The sequence below is a fragment of the Apus apus genome, chromosome Z (genome assembly GCF_020740795.1).
Source record: "Apus apus isolate bApuApu2 chromosome Z, bApuApu2.pri.cur, whole genome shotgun sequence".
NCBI lineage: Eukaryota > Metazoa > Chordata > Aves > Apodiformes > Apodidae > Apus > Apus apus.
In genome coordinates, this window is record NC_067312.1 from 11,842,887 (window position 1) to 11,864,876 (window position 21,990).

General features: G+C 42.1%; 2 protein-coding genes across 4 annotated transcripts in view; both read right to left on the reverse strand.

Moving 5' to 3' along the window:
* Positions 1–3,740, reverse strand: part of MTMR12 (myotubularin related protein 12) — a 36,011-nt gene extending 32,271 nt beyond the window's left edge. For both annotated transcript variants that reach the window (XM_051643039.1, XM_051643038.1), the window contains exon 1: positions 3,483–3,740. In XM_051643039.1, the coding sequence (XP_051498999.1) occupies positions 3,483–3,542 (60 nt within the window). In that variant the 5' untranslated portion in view covers positions 3,543–3,740. The remainder of the gene's footprint in view (positions 1–3,482) is intronic.
* Positions 3,741–16,353: 12,613 nt separating this feature from the next.
* The window catches only part of ZFR (zinc finger RNA binding protein), a 53,458-nt gene continuing 47,821 nt past the window's right edge, over positions 16,354–21,990 (reverse strand). For both annotated transcript variants that reach the window (XM_051643612.1, XM_051643611.1), the window contains exons 18-20: positions 19,701–19,812; positions 19,493–19,590; positions 16,354–18,781 (exon numbers count right to left, since the gene is read on the reverse strand). In XM_051643612.1, coding sequence (XP_051499572.1) covers positions 18,602–18,781; positions 19,493–19,590; positions 19,701–19,812 — 390 coding nt within the window. In that variant the 3' untranslated portion in view covers positions 16,354–18,601. The remainder of the gene's footprint in view (positions 18,782–19,492; positions 19,591–19,700; positions 19,813–21,990) is intronic.

Genomic DNA, 21,990 nt, shown 5'->3' on the forward strand with positions numbered 1-21,990 from the left:
GGAGAATCACACCATCATAAAAGTTATCACTGCAGAACACACAATACTGTACCAAGATTTACACACAATGTGTTTGTAGCTGTTATGAGCCAAGAGCAGTGTATGATTTCAGATCAAGCACAAGAGAGATAAAAGTTATCCTCACAACTTGGCAGCCTAAGGTATGCTCTAGATTTCACAAAAAAGCAGCATGAAGCAGAAAAAACTCTTTTAAAGTTTAAGGGCTAATACACATCCTAAGATCCTATAAGAATTATCATGAAGAATTTAATTTATAAGAATGCACACACAAAAAGTAACATTAAGCTTCACACCAAGTTTAATAACCAAACTTTTATTCAAACTGAGATGTCAAGGAAAACATGATCCAGGTTGCTAGCCTTCTAAATGCTTTCAGTTTTGAAACATTAGAGTTAAAAATCATGAAGTAATTCACTGGTTCTTGTTTCTATGTCTCAATAGACAAATATTCCTAGTCTATGATCAGACATGTCAAAACATTGGCTTTCATACCCTAGTATTCACCCCACTTCCTGCAGGGTAGCCAAGTCTGTCCTGAGGGGAAGTGTGTCACTAGTATCAACATCCTATGTTCTCGCTCTCAACAAACCATTGATTGATCTGGGGCTCCATACAGCAGAGCATAACTAGGTTATATATAGTCAGATGTCAAAAATGCTGCTTTGCCAGACATTCTGGGGTTTCACAGCGGAAATCACTTATGTTCCTTTCAAACAGCATTTTCTGTTCACTTCTTAATTCCGTCTTGCCATAGATTAACATGAATAGAGTTCCTGTTTCTTTTCATATTTAAACAAACAAATCCTAAAAGCACTTTAAAGCTAGCTTCATTTTATTTTCTGAAAGTTACCTAGTGTATCCTTCAGGTATTTGAGGACAGACTAAACAAGCTGGGGCTAGAACAACTCAGCTCTCTGCCTGTTGCATCTTCTTATTGGAGGGCTCCCCTAACCTCAAAGAAGCAGCTTTAGACCTCAACTTTCCAGACAAATGAGGACAAGCCAAATGAATCTGTAGGCTTCAAGCAAGGAGGATGATAGCATAACACTACTTCTTTTTTCTTTGTACAGGGGTTGACAAAATCCTTTTGCAAGTCAGAAGTATACAGAGGCAAGGCTCCAGAAGTTCAGAGGCAAGTCCATCGTAACTCAAATGCTATTTGGCTGTAACCTCAAGCTCATTAAGTCCCTGAATTGCTATTTCCCACCTTTTTACAGAGTCTACTAGAATAAGCCTGATACTAAACATATCTGTCATATATACTCTTCCCCAAGCACCCAGTACTGGAAGAGACAGGGTACTAGCCTGCCCTAATACAGAATTAGAGCATTTCAATGAAAGGAACGTTTCCAGTTGACCAAATTATTTTCTGTGTAAGGTGGACTGAAGTATTTCCACTGTTCTATCAGTCTAGAACCAATTTTAAATCTCGACTACATGAAATTTAACAGGTACAGGAAAATTGTGTTCAGGAAGTTGTCTCACATGCACATGGAATGCAGTTGCTTAAGACACACTTGCTTCTGCTTGTTTTAGGATATCTAATCAATATTTTTTTTTTCCAGATCCCAAATTAGCCTCACAGGTTTCATCACATATCTACAGCTCTATTTTTGATCGTCAAAAAACCCACTGAAGTCTTCAGCTTCCTGTGTAACCAACCCACTAAGTCAGTTACAGGCTGTTGAAAAGAGAGCAATAACCAGCAGAGGAAAGAGTTAAACTTGCTTTACTTGTAACTGGAATCTGACCTCAGTTTCAGCGAGCTTTCCAACCTGTATCAGAGACACCAATTCTATGGCAGAAGTCAGGTCTGTATTTCAAAGCTTCTGCTGCAAAAGCCCATGAAATTATTTAAGTGCATCAAGGAGATAGTTAAAAGCAATATAAATAAATAAAGTGAATTACTGCAAGCACTGGTGCATCAGGACATTTAATTAAGATCTTAATCTTCCAGTATTAAATACCTTTGGTATTCTTCTTGCAGCCATTAGGATCATCTTTGAAGAGTTACATTACTGTAGTTAGAATCAAGATAAAGTACACTTTACTGTTTGGTATCTTACTGCATTACATATATTTGACTTGCGCATTTTCCCCCTGGACGTTTTTTCCAGCAACCTTTAATCATCCACCATCCTTGCTTAAACGGTGAAGTCTCTTTCAGTAAGTCCAAGCAGTGAAGTTCTTACCTTTGCAAAATTCACTTTTTTTGTGTATTTGCAAAACAGACATCGTAAGGTGAAAGACTGACCTCACACAGACATTTGCTGACTCCAGAAACATTTGCACCTATCATTTACACACATTTTTCACTGCTAAATACAAGACTGAAAGCTTTTAAAGTAAACTGATGAAACTACAAATCACCGGGGCAGAACAATGTATAAAAAGAATTGCTACCATAAAATAAGGACAGAAGTTTTCAACAGCACAGCTGACTTCAGCCGTAGTAACTGCATTGGTATTTCAAATTGAGTGAAAAACAAGAACAGCAGACTCTCCAAGGTCCAATCAGTGACAAACTCCATACTCATTAACAAGACACACAAAAAAATCTCTTAAAAAGCTCTTGAGAGAATCGAACAACTGAGAAGAACTAGTGTGACACAGAGTGCAAAGAACTAAGGAGGAAAAAACCCCAACCACACAAAGGGCTAGTTTTCATGAAGACTGGTCTTCCTAGAAAACAGCTGTTTATCAGGAATAAGAAGGAAGGAAAACTGAATAAAAATACTGATCTAATACCACCTGCTAACAACACGACCGCAGTACATTTAGTCTAAAGCCACTTCAACCGAACTGCTAACTTCAGTTTCAATAAATAAGTGAAAGGGTAACAGGAAGAACAATACTATGACATGCACAGCCAAGAGTTCATCACCAAGCTGCTAAGGGAAGAGATCCAGGGCTTTCCAGAGACAGGACTGAAAACAAGGAACGTGCAAAGACAGAGCACGCATTGGGAGTGATGTTCGGGGACGCGAAGAAAAAACAGGTTCAGAAATTCCCAGCTTACAAACTGAACCGCCACAACGACAGCCTGACGTGTGTTCACTGGCTTACTGAAACAATTCAAGCGAATTACCGGGAAAATAATCAGCTTAAAACTCACCAGCCAACTACACTGCGAAAACTTTCTCGAGAAGCAACAAGCATTCGGACAAGCACTTTCGAGACACCAGACATGCCCACCCCCCCCGAAAGAGAACCCCTAACAACCCCGGCACCAGCCCTGCACCACCCACACGCCCGCCCCGTCCCGTCCCACCACCGAACTCTCCACAACTCCCCGGGAAAAGCCCCGTCCCGGCACCCGAGCGGGGCGAGAGGGCGGGGGGCAGACCCCCCGGCCTGGCCGCGCACCCCGGCCCAGGGCTCCCCCCGCCCCGCAGGCCTGGCCGCCCGCCCCTCCGCAGCCCCTGCTCCCTTCCCCCGCCACGGCCGCGCCCGCCGCGCACCTCCGGGCTGATGTAGGACACGAAGGAGGGCTTGGCCGCCTTGGCCCCGCTGCCCAACATGGCTCCGGCCGCCTCCTGCCTGTCCCCGGAGCCCGCGGCGGCACCGGCCGCTAGCGACGCCGCTTCCCAAGGCTCCGCCTCAAGCCTGCCGCGGCGGGAGGGAGGCCGTGGCGGCGGTGGCGGCGGTGGCAGCGGCCGCGGCGGCGAGGGCGGCAGCAGCAGCAGCCCGGGCGGCAGTATCCGGATCGAGCAGTTCACCCCGCCCATGGCCGCCCGCAGCCCGCCCAGCCCCGCCGCCGGCCATTTCTGGGCCGCCGCCTCCCCGCCGCGCCCGGTCTCATTGGGCAAAGCCTCTGTCAATCATGAGCGTGCGCTCTTCCTATTGGAAGAGGGCCTGCAGGGGGCGGGACGCGGGCAAGGGGCCGGGGAGGCCGGGCGGGGCGCGGCCCGGCCGCCGGGGGGCGCTGTTCGCCGCGGGGCCCGCGGGCCGCGCTGGGGCCCTGGGCTGGGAGCGGAGCGCGGGAGCCGAGCCCCGCAGCGCCGGGGGCGGCGGCAGCTGCGGGGCAGCTGGTGGGCACCGGCTTCCCGGCGCTCCCTGCCCGCGCAGGGCGGCGGCAGCCCGCCGGGAGGGCAGCCACACCCGGGGGCTCTCCAGGGAGTATCGCCGCCGCTTTGCTCGGTGCTGCTGCCGGTGGGAGAGCAGAGCAGAGCAGAGCAGAGCAGAGCAGAGCAGACACCAGTCCAGACCGTCTGGCTTCGAGATCCCCCCCCGAAATGTTTCGTCTCAGGGCAACCACCTCGGCTCTGTGCCCCTGCCGCTGCTCCTGCCGCGTGGTGGTCGCAGTTGGAGCCGTCGAACCGTTCGTTCCCTGCTCGGGACAAGCTGCCCGCCCGGTGTCCGGGCGCGCTCAGGAGCACACGCCGGGAGCCAAGCGTTCAGGTGCTCTCGGTGCTTTTACCTGGGCCACGGGGACAGGCATGAAACGAGCCCTCCGTGAAACCATCCTCTGCACCCCCTAAAACCTGCCTGCTCCTCCGCCCCGCAGCCCTCTGCCCTACATCCATCGGGGTGTTCCCGCTGCGGCCCCCCCGGAGCGTCGGCTTTGGGCGCCGTGTCATCGGAGCCGTGAATGAACACCGGGTTCAGCAGGTTTCGAGGTTACCTTTAAAAGCTTTGACAGCGCAATGCAAATACTGTGAGCTGCCCGGGGCAGTGCGGCCGGAGCAGCCAGCGGCTGAAGTGGCAAACAGTGACCCAGGTGCTCCAAACCCAGACCTAGGAAAATTAAAAGAAATAAAAAGAGGTGCATGGAGTCATAAGGCAGCATTTATAAAAGTAACATGGAGTGACTTTTAGTTCAGAAATAAATTAATGTCCCTACTTTCAGTCTCAGATTGAAGGTATGAGAAATCTTTTGCATTTAATCACCCTCTGCCTGAAGGAAAAAAAATAATCAGAGATTAGGTTTAATTAATAGTTCTGCAGCAAAGGCCATTCTGGTGTGGGATCCCACACGGAAGAGCTCTCATATTTCACTACACAGCTGCTTCCACATAATTCCTTTGCTTTGCATCTGACCTCAGCTGCATGGGTCAAAGGAACAGCCCGTGAGATTACACTGGTGTAAACCTAGGGGGGGGTGGGAATTGGGACAGCACCTCCGTGCTCTCTAGTGTATTAAAATACACAAAGAGAATAATACTATAAAAAAAAATCCTTGGAAGTATCTGAATTTACAGAGGCAATTGCAGGATTACCTCTGAGCAGAGCCTGAAGTTGACAGCAGACTGAGGCAAAAATCAGCTACTTACTGCATAGCATGTATCAAAGAGAAAGGCAAGTTTTGACACTAGGCCAGAGTCTTAACTCCAATAGGAAGTGCAAAAGGAGCTCTAATTCCCACATAGCACATGGGAATTCATTCTTCAACATCTCATAAAAAAAAACTACAAACAGTACATCCAAAAAATTTGAATGTAACTGCTATTCTGCACCAGCAGAATACCCACATAGTTCCGTGTCCTGTCCCTGGCAATGAACAGGGAGTGCTCCTTCCTGGGGTTTGCTCCCCAGGCTGCCAAATATGCCAGGCTGAACACGTTGCGGAAGGGATTTGAAGTCTTGTTTTCTGGAATTTGAGGGCCAGATTCAGGTCCTCACTTTCATTAGTCACTGTGTTCATCTTTTCTGGAGTGGATGAAGTAAAGCTATCACACATGCAAGTTACCTTACCTCAGAAAAGTACATTTGCATCTGAAAAGGCCAGCTGCAACCCACACACATCGAGCCCCAACAGATTTCAGAGCACCGAGGGCTCTAGCTCTCTTCCTTTTCCCCAGAAAGACCCCTGTGCAGTCTTTACCCTTTCTCTTTTAAAAAATTAAGTGCCCATGAGGAGTACTCAGAAAAGACAGCTTCAGCCCAGCCACCCAATCTCTGTAAATTCCCCCTGCTGTCTGCAGGGGGAAATAGGCTCCTTCTGAAGGTAATGTGGGTACCCAAAGAAAATCCTTATTCAGAAACAGCCTCAAAAGACTGCCCCAGTGCTCAGGGCACCACTGGAAATCAGCTTAGCCAGGCTGGTGTTGGCCTGAGTGTCTCCTTGCCCTGCCTCATCTTCACGCTCCCTATCCATGAGGAAACAAGATGTTTTGGTGTAGTGTCATCCAGAATTCTTCTCTTCACTAACGAAGACTTATTTAAAAGATAATTTCTGCAGCAAGTTGAAGTTCCTGGGATGGTGTATTAACAGGATCTGTCTTGCCATGTTGCTTCTAAATGGGAAGTCTCATTCCATACTGCCAATAACTTTCTGTCCATTAAAAAAATAAGTGAGTTTATAAAATCCTGCAATTTAATTTTATTTAATTTTTGTTAATTCAGGTGTATGTTAATGACAGTCATGACAATGTAGAAGAGTAAAACTTTTTCCAAGTCAAGTTCTAGTTTGCCTGTGGTGCGTGAAGAACACACGGCATTTCACTGCCCCCATTTTATCCTTGTGTTTTGCACTCTTTCTGTAAGATAATCACAGTATTTACCTTTAAAGCAGTCTGCAGAAGGGGAACTCACAGACCAGCTCTGCTCTTCCCATGAACAGAGACTGCTTTGTTTAAAAAACTTACATGCCATTAATTTGAGTAATTCTGTGGGCTGAATTCTGTGCCCAGGCTCAATGGGAACAGCTGATGGATGGAAGCCACAAAGGAGTTGTTTGCAGTTTTTCTATCAGTTTTTTATCAGGGCTTCTCTTAATTACAACAAATTGTTTCTCATATTTTCCTTTGTGGCAGTCCTGCTTGTCAGTGTTTCCTTGGCTCTGGGAAGTGAGTAGCCTGGATAAGGCATTATCCTAGGCAATATCTGGAGCACAGCTGGCAAAGATCCCCGAATACAGCTTTATACCCCATTTCAGCTTTCCTGAGGCTGTGGCTTTGAACACCTCTGTGCCTTGGGGAGCCCCAAAGGTGCTCAGTTGGACAGGGGTGCAGGCTACTGTGTGTAGTGAACACTTTAATGAAGGTTGCACAGGTGTAATGAACTTGTATGACTACAGCTGAATTTCTACTCCTTATTTCCTTTTATAAAGGGGGGTTTGTCTTGCTGTAGACTGGCAAAAGCACAGGGATGTGCAGAGCTCCCATTCCAGAGTGTTAAATCACTGGCAGAACACTGCAACTGTGCTCCCCCTTTGCCCTGCACCACAGCTAGATCCAGGTGTGGGGAGTGTTCAATGATTCACAGGTAAAGATTTTGAAGTACCAGCTTGAGGGAGAATCCCACTAAGTTACCATTTGACAATGTTTCCCTATCCTCTTTTTCTGTCCAGAAGAGCTACTTGCATAGAGTTTGAAAATTTTAAGACTTTGGGTTTTTTAAGACCTTGGGTTTTTTAACACTTGTCCAAGCATTACCAGAACCATTGCCCTTATGTGTAGAAATGTAGGCATTTCTGTAGTATATGCATAATTAGTCTGACACTCTCCAGAGCCTCATAGATGGCTGTGCATGCTCAGAAGGTAGGAGGTGTCCCAAAAGTGTTGTTTTTCCCCAGAGTATACAGAGATCAATCATGCATGATGGGTCTGGTACTCCGTATTTGTATTGTTCAATTAAACAGCTCAGTTCAGGGTTTAGTATATTAAACAGCATGAGACCAGATTAGAGTAGCTGAAATCAGCATGCAAGAAATGTAGACTAAGCTGTAACTCAGATGACTAGAAACTATCAAAAAAAAAAGATTGGAAATGAGGAATGTCCTTTGGGAAAAGGTCAGCAAATCCACCTGCCTATAGACAGCCAGAAGCTATCTCTGCATTACACAGGTTTGATCATTTCCTGCTAAGGTTATGTATGTTGGCTTTATGCAAGTTGAGATGATTGTGTAATGTCATGCTATATGAATTCTTTATCTTTTTGTTGCAGTATTCTTTCTTTATTGACTCTATTGTTTATTTCATTTTTTTAAAGCAGAGTTTTCTATTAATTCTATTATTTCCTTGGGGAAAGCTGTGTGAATCTCCTCTAGTAAAGATGAAGTATACTGCTCTATACCAGCTTTCTTCAGCTGAAACCTCCTGCTCTGACTCCTGCACCATCCCATCTCTCAGTCCCCAGACATGATGTGCCCAGTTCCTCCCTGATGGTGGTTGAAGAGATGAAGAGATGCATTTTACTTCTTGAGTGAAGCTGCCTGGGAGGTCCCAGGTGGCCTGTTTGTGACTCAACAGCAAATAGCAGTTCCTTCAGCCATAGCAATTCAGAACATTGCAATTCTGTGTCTCCACCCTAATTTATGAGTGTTTTTATTTTACCAGGGCCTTCCAGAGCTAATGAACAAACTGAAATACTACCTCTTGGTCAAGTGTTAATCTAGATCTTGAAAAATTGTGGAAAGGGATTGTGGGAGCATCCCACCACTTACCAGGAAAGTTCAGTTGCCATTTGGGGCATAAATTGCCAAAACAGGAATGCAGGAGAGTGTAAGACTAAATGAACAAGTACACAATGAAGAGTAGGATGGAGGCATTAATCACGGAAAACACCCTGGTCCAGAGTATTTAGTTATAGTGACACAGCTGGGAATTACATGGTTTAAATTTGAGGATGGGAAACAAAGTATTACTTTGAGAGCTGTGAAAATTGAGGGCACAAAGCACCTCACATTTAATAGCAAAACCATCTGCTTTTCTTAGCTACCAGTGAGAGAAGAGGAAGTGAAGAACTAGTAATTCTACTCACACAAGGAAGCATGAGTATCAGAAAGAAGAACTTAGGAGCTAGGGAACTTCCCCACCTTTTTTTTAGCTGTCTTGAAAGCAAGAACAATTACTTGCTCACGGGAACACAGAGATTTCTTTGTGGTGTGTTGAACCTCTACCTTTTATTCTCCAGAAGGCTGTGAATCTGAATGACTTCAGGCTGAAGTCTTCTTTTTAACAGTATGCAAAGGGTGAGACAAAGCCCATCCATATCAGGAGAAAACCCACTCCACGGCTGGATGAGAGGCTGAATTAAATCAGGGCTCACCTCTCACCCTCAGTTCTTCTCAACCTGCAGCCCAAGGGAGGTACTAAGGATCATAAGCTCATAGAAAACTAGAACAATAAATAGCTATAAGTGCCTTCTGATATAAAGAAGTGGAATTGATGCTTCTGTCTTGGAATGAGCCCTAAGAAAGAAAAGAGCAACATTCAGCTCTCAATTTGGATGCCAGTCTCAGATCCAGGTGGTGGAAAAAGCTGCCAAGGGGATCCTTGCTGGAGTTAATGGGAGGCCCTGGTTCTTTCTGCCCAAGCAGCTTCTCCAAACATAGTGAGGACAGAAAGTCCTTGCAGAAGATTTCCAGCTATTTATCACCAGCTGGGAATCTGGTCCATCTGGTTAAATAGCTACTTTTGTAGGACTCTTCCTACCTGCCATGAAGACTCCTGCTGTGGGAGAAGAGAAGCTAGTGCAAATCTTCTAGCATCTGAGTCATACGGTACAGGACAAGTAGGTTACAGGGCAGGGAGAAATACTCAGTATTAAGCCTAGACAGTAGCCTGTTCTCTTTGTCAAATGCACAGGGAGACCTGAAGCTTTTGCTTTCAACTCCCTATCTCTTCTCTCCTTTAGCAGTGAAAATTCTATCTACCACATGACTGCAGTAAAAAATGTCCTTGCTTTATTTTGCCTACCAGGTCCTTAACATACTCTTGATGTCCTTTAATTTCCTCAACAATTGATGTGTGAGTCACTCATCATGGACGCTGGGTATTGGGAGAAGTCATCCAGCTAAATGCTCATGCTGTTGTTCCCAGCTCCCATGCAGCTGCTGTAACTATAAAATCCAGCCCAGATAATTGAAGAAACAGGTACCAACCTCACCCTTAAGGAGATATATATGGTCCTTAGCAAATACCAATGGTAGAACACAAATGTGAGTCTAGAGGCTGGCTCTAGCTTACATTTTTTGTCCCTGACTTCAAAGAGGCCTTTGTCTAAGCAAGGTAAACTTTTATTTAGCTAAGACAAACCAACCTTTGAAGCAGCAAACTTTGCAGAAGCAGCAAATCTTGTAAAAGAAGTCTCATAAACCCATACATTCTTTCCTGTTGGCAATGGTCATTGATTTGATAGAACATTTTTCTCCAGAACTGCTGTGCTTTTCAGCTACAGAGCTTTGGAACATTTCTTGATCAAACTTCCTAGAATTAAAACATATTCATGCTGCTTTCTGCAGGGGAATTTGACAAGCCTGGATAGGTATTTGGAAACATTTGTCTTGGGGACTCCAGACTTGACCCGCACTTCCAGAACTCCAGGAAATTTTTCCAAGTTATTTTAAATCTCCTATTATTTTCCAATGCATGAGTGACATTTCTAGAGGGACTGCATCTTGGGGAGAATATATAAACCAGAGGAGGGGCAGTGGACTTTGCTTGCAAGGACTTTATTCCAAGCTCTTGGCTTTCAGGTCTGTTTTCTCTCACTGCTTCACTGCTGCTGAGGAAACACTTCAGTGCTGGCTACTCCTGTAACAGGAGCTGGTCACATAGCTTGTAAATTGGCACATCTTATGCCTTCAGATATGCTGGAGAACATGCTGGGGACATCAGTTAAAGCACCCAGAGTCTTAGTTTATGATTTACCACTTCCTTATGAGGAACACTTATCCTGAATCCATTGTCCTGAAATCACCCCTGGCAGCAGCTGCAAGTTTCATAAGACATGCAAGAAAGCAAAAATGGACACTATCTCCTCACACAATAATTACATCTGCAATGTCTCTCTCCTCCTGTTCTCAATGATTTGCCAGATATACTCTTCTGACACACATTTTATCAAGTCTTCCTTTATAACTGCTTTCTCAGGTTGCCTTCCTCAGCAGGAACTTCCTCAGAGAACTTCAATAGCTCCTTTGTTCTTTGCAGTCTGCCACTGAGTCTGGAAAAATGGAATTTTTCTCGTCCATCCTCCTATGCCTGCTCTGAAGTGTTTAATTTGTTTTCCTCCAAAAGTATTTACTTCTAGCTTATTGATGAGATAGCCCTCATTGTGTTTCTAACCATTGCTCTCTTCTTACGGACTAACAGAGATTTTTTATTGGATTTTGCTGCCATGGCAACTTTGATGCATTTTTCTTAAAAAAAATTAATTTTAATATCATTTGAAAATGCATTCTTTGGCAACAGAGAGGAGGACTGGACTACTGAAAGGTCAGAGTTTTCAGTTTGTGCTTGTCACAGCCAAGCTGAAAATTAACTGCCTTTCCAACCAGAAGCTCCTGCTAGTGACACAGCGCTCTCTGCTGCTGGGAGCAGAGGCGTTTCAAATATTCACCCAGCCGAGCCTGCTGATTTGCTGCATAGAAGTGCATTTAAATTTTTTTTTAATCTGTTTTGTTGTTGTTGTTTTTGTTGTTGTTTGGTGTTTTGCTTTGCTTTTTTTTTTTGTCTGTGCAGCATTCATTTTGATTTCCAAGTGTTTGGACAAGTGTGCTCGCACACTCTCCAACACTCTCCTTGTCATTCACGTGCAAGGGAGCAAGGCAAGGACACTAAGATGCACAGCTCTGTGAAGTAAGAGCTTTGTGAAGTAGCTTCACAGCTTTCTGAAGCAGCACGAAAGGTCAGTCCCTTCTCTTCATCTTTCCCTCCACCTTTCATCCCAGCTCCTTTGCAGTGACATTTCATGTAACATATATTAATGTTACAGCTCGGATCAACTGGTCTAAACCATTTCAGTCTCAGCCTCCTCAAATCACCTGGCACTTCTCTTTCTTCTTCTGTGATTTTTTCTGGAGTGCTGCAGTTGCTGCATGGGTAGTAAATCACATACTGTATAAATAGGGAGAGCAGCCCTGCAGAAAGGGATCTGGGGGTGCTGGTGGGCACCAGAAGGCTCAAGGGGAGCCAGCAGTGTGCCCTGGCAGCCAAGAGGACAAACTCCATCCTGGGGATTACAAGACACAGCGTGACCAGCCAGTCAAAACAGGTGATTATCCTGCTGTATTCAGCACTGCTGTGAGCTCACCTTGAGCTCTGTGTGCAGTTCTGGGCTCCACAGCTTAAGAAGGATCTGAAGGTCCTTGAATGCCTCCAGAGGAAGGCAACAAAGGTGGTGAAAGGGCTGGAAGATGTGTCCTGTGAGGAGCAGCTGAGAACTCTGGGTTTCTCTAGGCTGGAGAAGAGGAGGCTGAGGAGCGACCTCATTGCTCTCTGCAGCTTCTTGAGGAGGGGACGTGGAGAGTGAGGTGCTGAGCTCTTCTCCCTGGGATCAAGGGACAGGACACCTGGGAATGGTTCAAAGCTGCATCAGGGGAGATTTAGGCTGGACATCAGGAAGCATTTCTTTACCAGGAATGTGGTTGAACACTGGAAAAGGCTTCCTAGAAAGGTGGTCATTGCCCCAAGCCTGTCAGGGTTTGAGAGGCACTTGGACAATGCCCTTAACAATATGCCTTAACTTCTGGGCAGCTCTGAAGTGGTCAGGCAGTTGGACTAGATGATCCTTGTAGGTCCCTTCCAACTTAAATCACCTTGTCATCTTGTATTCAGTTCTGTTCTATTCAGTCTCCACTTATAAAACATACTAAAAAATAAATTCTTGGAAGGTACTGGGAGAAATTGGGATGGCATTTAATTATCATTGGCACTTAATTGCAAGAAGCACACAGGGTTGCTGATACCACAACTACTCCATCAGTAGTACACCATTCTATGATTCTCATATAGAAACAAGAGGTTTTTGTTTCCCTTCTAGTGTTACACTACTTAACTGTAGAAAAGGAGCATTGTCTTAGGCAACTATTCCATTCTACAGTCTTAGATTTTTAAATTCAAGAAACTTCAAGAATCTAGAGGTTCTCTCATGCCATTCTATGTTTCTTTGGATTTAGGATATCAATTTGAAATAGGACTGATGTAGGATATATGTGAAAGTATTTAAGCTAGGCTAGAATCATAGAATCATTAAGGTTGGAAGTGACCTTAAAGAGCATCAGGATCCAACCCCCTTGCTATGAGTAGGGACCCCTCACACTAGACCAGGCTGCACAAAGGCTCACCCAACCTGGCCCTGAACATCTCCAGGGAGGGGACAATCACCACTTCCCTGGACAACCTGTTCCAGTTCCTCACTACCCTTATAGTGAAGAATTTCTTCCTAATATCTAACCTAAATCTCCCCTCTCTGAGTTTAAAACCATTGCTCCTTGACCTACCACTATCTTCTCTGATGAAAAGCCCTTCCCCAGCTTTCCTGTAGGCCCCTTCAGGTACTGGAAGGACCCTGTAACATCTCCCTGGAACAGCCCCAATTTTCTTAACCTCTCTTCATAGCAGCGCTGCTCTGGACCTTTGATCATCTTGGTGGCCCTTCTGTGGACCCTCTCCAACAGCTCCATGTCCTTACTGTGCTGAGGGCACCACAGCTGTACACAGCACTCCAGGTGGGGTCTGACCAGAGCAGAGCAGAGGGGCAGAACCGCCTCCCTGGCCCTGCTGGCCACACTTCTTTTGATGCAGCCCAGGATGTGTTGCTCTCTGGGCTCCAGCACACACTGGCAGCTCATGTTGAGCTTCTCATCAACTACCACCCCCAAGTCCTTCTCCTCAGGACTGCTCTCCAGCCATTCTTCCCCAGTCTGTATTTGTGCCTGGGGTTGCACTGACCCAGGTGCAGGACCCTGCACTTGGCCTTGTTGAACGTCATGAGGTTGGCACTGTCCATGTCTCCAACAAAGATGTTAAACAGCACTGGTCCTCTGAGGAACAACCACTTGTCACCTGCCTCCATTTGGACATTGAGCTGTTGACCACGACACTCTGGGTGTGGCCATCCAGACAATCTCTTATCCACCAACTGGTCCATCTGTGCAATCCATGTCTTGTCAGTCTGGAGATTAGGATGTCATGTGGGACAGTGTCAAATACCTTGCACAAATGCAGGCAGATGACATCAGTTGCTCTGCCACCATCCACCATCTCTGTTACCTTGTTGTACAAGGCCACCAGATTGGTCAGGCATGACTTGCCCTTAGTGAAGCCATGCTGGCTGGCACCAGTCACCTCCTTATTTTCCATGTGCCTTAGCAGACCTTCCAGGAGGATCTGCTCCATGATCTTGCCGGGCACAGAGGTGAGACTGACTGGCCTGTGGTTCCCCAGGTCTTCCTTTTTCTCCTTTTTAAAAACAGGGGCTATGTTCCCTTTTTTCCAATCAGCAGGAACCTCATCAGACTGCCATGACCTCTCAAATATGATGGACAGAGGCTTAGCAATTGCATCCACCATCTCCCTCAGGACTTGTGTGTGAATCCCATCAGGTCCCATAGATTTATGCACCTTCAGATTCTTCAGATGGTCATGAACCTGCTCTACTCCTACAGTGGGGAGTAATTCACTCTCCCAGTCCCTGCTTCCACCTGCTGTGGCCTTTGTGTTGAGGCTGGAGCACTTGTCTGAGAAGACTGAAGCATAGAAGTGATTGAGGACCTCAGCCTTCTCAATATCCTGTGTTGATACCTCACCCGTTTCCTTCAGGAGAGGGCCTACATTCTCCTTGGATGTCCTTTTCTCCCCAACATACCTATAGAAGCTTTTCTTATTGTTCTTAACATTGCTGGTGAGATTTAATTCTAGCAGGGATTTGGCTCTCCTAACCTGATCCCTTGTTAGATCCTTAGAAGCTGATGGACTTCAAATTACCCTGCAATGAATATATCACTGGTTTCAAAATAAACATTAATTGCCATGGCTTTGCAAAATTGTTTAAGAAAACAGACATATTAAAACCAGCAGCACTTAACTATGACCCTTGCTAACACAAGAAATGTTAAGGCTATTTAAATGGGAAAGTGTGCACTGCGTGGGATAAAAATCCCCAGCAACAGCTGCCAATCATGTACTCATGAAAGACAATCACTTTTATCATGTTAGGATCATTCCACTCACCAGATACCTGGGCAGCATTTCTTAAAATGCACATTGCAAAACATGAGAAAGCAGTTCAATAATCAATAGCAAACTTCTCTCAATGCTAAGGCTATATACGCATGTTTTCACAATCCAAGTGAGAAAGTGGAACAAAATGGGAGATACAAATTAACAGGTATTTACAGACTTAAGTCTGGTTTTTGTTTGGATGCAAATGACAAGCATTGTGATGACTCTGTAGATGACACTCTTGGAACTGTTTTTTTTCCTTCCCAAAAGACCAGGGTTCTGTTTAATTTTAAAAAGGCTGAGAAATCCCATGCTAAAAGAAAAAAGAACTTGAGAAAATTTATGAAAGAATCTCTCAGGAGAAACGTGATTTGCTAGCCTTTTTGGCCAGAAAGCTCTTTGGCTTACAGCGGTCAAAGAAAAAAAAAATAACAGAAGGAAAACAGATGTTTTTTGTTGAATCTATAACTGTATTTTGTAAACATACAACGTAACTGGAAAAAACCAGACTGCAAATTGTGCCTACTACCATTTTTTCCATCTATTACTAATACTATGCTGTCAAAATCCATTTGGGTAGTCCAAACAAGTCTTAATAACAAAGAAGTTAATTTTGCAGTGTGAATATTTATCAGACTAATGATCAGCTGATAATTCAACCAGCAAGAAGAACATTAAATATGCCTACAAACTGTTGTGGGAACATTTAAAGTTGATTTCAACTCTCACAAAATCGATAGGTACAATAATTTTAAGTATTATTAAATAACTTCTGAGTGGTGAAATGGGTCTAAAAACAGAAGCAGCAAATTTACCCTTCATATTCAATAGCTCTGTAAAATTAACAGTTCATCTAGAGCTTTAAAAAAGGGCAAGGAGTTGATGGGAGTATGTCCAATAGACTTTAACTTTCAGCAATGCCTCTCTACACAGGAATCTATGTGAAACCACACTGCTTACAGACAGGACACACTTATAAACTAGACAGGCAAGTCTGTTTAAAAGACAAGTTTGAAAAAGCTTCCAAATAAAACCGCTCACATTTTTACAAACTGTTCCTGCAAGGTGAGAACTGAGGGGAAAAGTCTTGCTCTGTACATTTCTCTTTTGCGTAGGATGTCTATGACATCATGGCAAGACTCTAAGGTGTCTGGGATTTTGAGATTGAACACACCACACTGACGAATAAAAAAAGGAAGCACTACTTGCATTACCAAAACACAGGATATTAATCATAAATTGATTACTTGGTCTTGGTTTTGTCTTCCTGAGTGCACAGTGTAACATTTAAAGTCAAAGTTAAGTCTGTACTTTTACAAACCTTGTTTTTCCATTCTTCTTAGATTAACAAGAGCCAGAAGTTACCTAATACAGCCCATTAAAATCAGCAGGAAAAACAGAAACAAACTGCAGATTCAGTCTTCACCACACAGCACAAAAATAATGGTCACAGCTTCATGTTTAATGTGGAATCACTTTAAGTATACAAGATTTCAAAAGATCCAGAAACTGGTCAAGAGTTAAAAGCCCATAGAACAAAAATACAGGAAATCCAAAATACATCTTCATCCTTTTTAATCCTAAATTTTAGGGTCACATGCCTGAATAGACAAGTTTGCTTTATAAGGAAAGAAACTTTGGTATGGAGTTGGACTAGCCACATGAATAGCACCTGTAGCTTTCAAAATAAATAGTAATGGCTTACTAGACACCATGTCAGCATAATACCATCTTAAAGAAAAACAAAGACCAAGCATATGCTTGAAGCTATGCATCAATGCTGGACAACAGAAACTAGTGTAACCTCTTTTTAAAGTAACTTTAAAGCACTTCTGCTTTCTACATTTCTGATGCTGAACTCAGTAAGAAATCTTCCTTACAGTGAAAAAAATTTCCTTTTTAGCTAACCAATGGTAATTCCTTAACAATTGCAGTCTGATGCTTGAAGAACACTGTACTAAATTGTTCCTTTAAATCTTCAGACTCAGTTTTTCTAAAATATTGTATTTTTATTCCATAGGCCTATGCTGTTTGCAGTAGGTGTTGCAAACAGAAATATCCCCAAGAGTTACTTATTAAAAAGGTCAAAGATAAATTCGACCTCAAAGTGAATTTTTTTTCTTTTTTTCTTTTTTTCTTTTTTTTTTTTCTTTTTTTTTTTTTCTTTTTTTTTTTACAATAACTGGTACCAGGAGTTAACAAGTGATCTTTGTAATGTGTGATGCTCTCCCACAGCCAGTAATGAACTAGTTACCGGAATGTTAGTCTATGTTACTCGGTGTTTTAAGGGTTTGCAACAAAGCATAATACACATAGAACAGAATGAGTGAAACTTCAGTTCCCAGTGTATAATGAATTTTAGTAATTTAATAAATTTTAGTTTTTATTTGTGTATTCCACTGTAGTGCTGTGACAACAAATCACACCTGTGTACCAGAGCATACATCAACAGTATGATGTAACTTGACTTACACCACTGCTATATTTAGCTTTTTGAAAGAGACATAAGCATACACTATGGCCACATGAAATAATTTTCTGGGTTTTTTCTTTGATAACCTTCACTTTTTCAGTAATACTTCACTTTCAATTTTTGAGTTATTGAAAAAAAAAACCACAGAAGGTTTATACAGGAATAGCTATTAGGAATAACCTCACAGGCACTGATATGACCAACATTTAGTTTAAGGGCTGAGAGGCATTAATATCATATCAACAGTTTACTGAAAGAATGACTAACTTTGTCTACATGGGAAATGCCTGCTTCTGCTTGTATGTTGAGAAAAGAAATTCAGAAAGTTATTTTTTGGCCTTGCTATGTCACAAAGTCAATCGTACAAAGGCCTATGCATTTAAACTAAGGTGATAAATTTCAAAAGCCCTTCTATTAAAAAAAAAACAACAACAAACCATCATGCAAAACTCTGATCAATTATGCAGCTGCTTTAAAACTGTTGCAAGACCATACTGTATATATTAGCTTTTATACTGCTAATGCACAACTAACAGCAAACTTGATTAGATTAACACAAATTTGTCTTAATTACACCGTTATATCACACTAAGGAGACAAATGCCACAATATTGGCAAAAAACATTTAATTCTGAGCACTCAAATGGCAGGATAATTATGTGTTGTAACCCCTTCATGTTTAGAAAAAAAAACCATAATCCTGCAGTCTCACTTTACAAAAAAAAATTTTGTAAAATATTAACTGGAAGGGGAACAGTTTATCTATCTAACACAAAGTAACTTATACAACTAGTGTCAAAGGCAAACAGAAAAACTTCTCAATAAAAAGTCAAAATACACCTAGCAACAGAAGCACAAATGCTGCATTAAAAAGTCAAGATAAGAAGACAACGCACTTGTTAATAAAAAAGACCAAAAAAACCCAGAAGAAAAGTTACTAAAGTTAGCAACATATTTAAAGAAAATACAACAAGAGAAAACTATTTTTCTTAGTATAACAGTTTCCATTTGCAGTCTTGCCATCCATAATTTGTCTGGTACAGTACATCCATTAAATTATTCAGAATCTCTTGGAAGACCTAGGATGTTCTCTTCCAAATCTAACTTCTGAGTTGGTTTTGGATGTTTTAAACAGACATTATTATGAATGAAATAAAAGCAAGGCAGCAAATGGACTTTTTATCACCTTTGATCTTAGCACTGATGACAAACATTTTTAAAAGTTATCATAATCTTTTTTGTCTTTTTTTCCTTCCGCTTCAAATCCATCAACCCCATCACTGTCCCTTCTCCTTTTACGATTATTATGGATGTTGAAGCGTTGATTCATTTGTGGTAACGGATCCATTCCTAAAACTTTGTGTATTTGACGGAATGCAAGGAGTCGCAGTGCAAACTAAAAAAGGGTAGAAAGAAGACATTTCTGTTAGAAAGAGTACTTTGTCAAACAAATGAAGAACCTTAGTGGTCTATGATACTATCCTTAGCTCTCATTATCTCCTCTTCCTTCCTTCAACAAAGTCAACACAATAAAATGTGTGTGTCATATTCACTGCTTCTGTACAAAGTGTATCATCTTAGTGTAAAAATAATGTACATCAGTTTCGAGCTGCTGGACTTGCACTGAGACAGCCAAAGCCTGTTAAATGTCCCATTACACATTAGTAATAATCTTTAGCAAAAGGACCAAATGAAGAGGTAGGGGCAGTAACCTCTTAAGCTGCAGGTATGAATGGTCAACACTGTAAGTGGACACAACACATATTAAAAATTAAACTTACACGGACTTATTAATAAAATATTAAATGCCAACGTAATTTTAAATCTAGTAACATACTGCTGTGAGCATCTTTACAGATACATGCAGATGGAAGTACTCCAAACTTTTCAGGAAAAAATGGTAACTTTTGTGCAAAAATGAACACTATTCTACATCCTCCATTGTGACATTTTTATTGCCTAGCTTAAGAATGAGTATCTGAATGGTCAAACGATATTCTGTGAAAGGAAAATAGCTCCATAAAAAAACCCCCAACAACCAAACCAAAACAACCCCCCAAAAAAAACAGCCATAAAATTTACTTACTTCACACATATGTTTCCTCACCTGTGCACTTGAAGTAATATCCTCTCGTTGCTGATCTGTCATTACAGCAAGTGTATCAAAAGGATCTTTTTCACAAGGGTCCAGAAGGCCAGGACCACCTGCAATGGTTTGGCTGATTAGTAGCACATCTCTACCTTATTTCAACCAAGAATACAGATTTTACATTAGTTTACAATGAGTACCAAGACACTGATCAAATGCAACTTGCCTTTAAGGATGATCCCTGAAGATATACACTCAAAAACTCTTCTCAGTGCATCCCCAGGACTCTGTGGTCCAGTAGCGCTGCTAATTGCTTTTTCCACAAGCAGCTCCATAGCCTAGACCAACAATAAGAAAATACAGTCAATTTCCAAGACACATTAAACAAGAAAAAAGTTGCTACTGTTGTTCAATACAGTACTTTTGAATCTGGAATTCTGAAAAACATTACATCATAGAATGATTTTGGTTAAAAACCACTTTATTTTATAAAGATGAATAGAAAGAAAGGTGGTGGAAGATTTGAGTATTGGTACTGATATGCTTCTCCTCATCACAAGTTCTTCAAAAGTTTTATAGAAATGTATAGAGTAGTAACCTGCCTGTGAAGGTAGACAACTTATCCAGCCATTTTTCTGAGTGTATGAAACATGGTGGGGTCACCTGAATCCTGTCAGCCACATGAATATACTGCACACAGTGTATCTAATGAAATTAACAGGACGCTCTAGAAAGTTTTTGTGGTTTTTTTCTACCAGAGTACAGAAACTTAGAGCATCAACAATCTAATGATCTTTCAACATTTAAGTGGTTACTGGTTCTTCAGTTTAGCAAAACTGAAGTTCACGGCATGTTTTTTCCTGGGTATTGGCCAAAGTTAACTCAGATGTTAAACGAGTGTAAAAATGATAATACATAGGTTTTCTAAAATTTAGACTTTATTTGATATCAGTTAAAATGGTTTCAGTCATTAGCTGTATTTTAAATACGTTTCTGTGAACATTTCAATTTTTTACTTTTATTAGACATTTTTTCCAGAAAAACCTACAAAAGGTAGTTGTAAAAGTAAGGAACAGCTTTCCCGATTTTCAGCATTGAAATGATGTTTCAATACTACCTCTTGTCCAAATTTAATTCTCAATGTCTCTCGTTTTTTGGTTGGTTTTCTTTTTGAGGTTTGTTTTTTGGTCCTTCCCCTCCCCACTGAGTTTACAGTTGTTTAAATGTTGCCTTTTATTTGTTCTTTCCTGGATTAAAAGCCTATTCTGATGCCTGCGAGGAACTCAGGCAGTGATGATTACAATCCGTCCCTAGGGGCACCCATTCCTTTCTATTTGACCTCCATTTAACTGACAAATTTTGATCCTTGAGCATGGTTATTTCCATTATATCACTTAGGACTTAGCAACAGTAATATAGTTGTTTTCAAATATGAAATAAAACGTAGCAGGAAAGAAAAAAAGCAGCTAATGATTTTGCATTTATTCAAGTCTAGTTTTTTTGGATCCTTATACAATACATTGAACCCTACAACTTAATCCAAGGAAAACGTCCAGTACGATGCCCTGATGTTTATATGCACAAAAGATTGGACTTCAGGTTTGAAAAAATCAACCTTGAATAATAGTTTCTTCTAACTTCTAGGAAGCTGACAAAATTATTTTAATTTAGTTTTTTTAGTATACATAAACGCTACTAATGTCTGTATTTAGACTTCCTAATATCTTTTATTTTCACAACTACTTAGATTATTTTTGCAAAGCTCTGGTATCTCTTTGGCTTGTAATAGGCTTGTAGCACACAGGCTAGGAGAAGCTCTCTGACAAAAAAAATGGATTTCTTTGATCTATAAAATTCCACCAGTGACTGGCAGAAATTATATATGTATTTTAAACCACCATTTTAATTCTGTTATTTTTTTTTCTTTTCAGTAAGACTTTGCCAGTGGGCCAGAAAACAGCTGACAACACAGACTTCCATGTTGATACATGTCACTGACAATGCATCAGGTACCAGGAGCATATCAGGAATCACTTTTGGAGAGAACTGAGATGAATCTAAGCCTGACATACTGATGCATTCATTTCTTCTCTTCTGGAAGCACCTTAGAACAGATAATGTGAGAACTGAGAAGCAATATTCCTTGTCCTTCATCTGTGTGCCTGATGTGTGTTGCAACAGTTCTAAGGACACTTTTCCACAAGTATGCCAGAGCTTACTTTTCGGCAATTCAGCATCATAGTTGGATTAAGAGGACACTTGCGTATTTCCTCTAAGGTATGTTTGTACAGTGAAAGGCAGCGCAGAAACTGTCACTATTTTTTTTAACTTTAAATACTTAAAACCCAGAAATAACCATCCCACATTTATTCCAGAAGCAATAAAAACTATCAGAAGTGATTTAATAAAGTTGCCTGCAAGCCTAGTACAGTTGTAGAACATTTCTCATTGAAACAGTTCCAGCTGCTCTGTCTTGACAATGCTACTGCTCTTCCTATCAAAACTGAAAAGGAAGA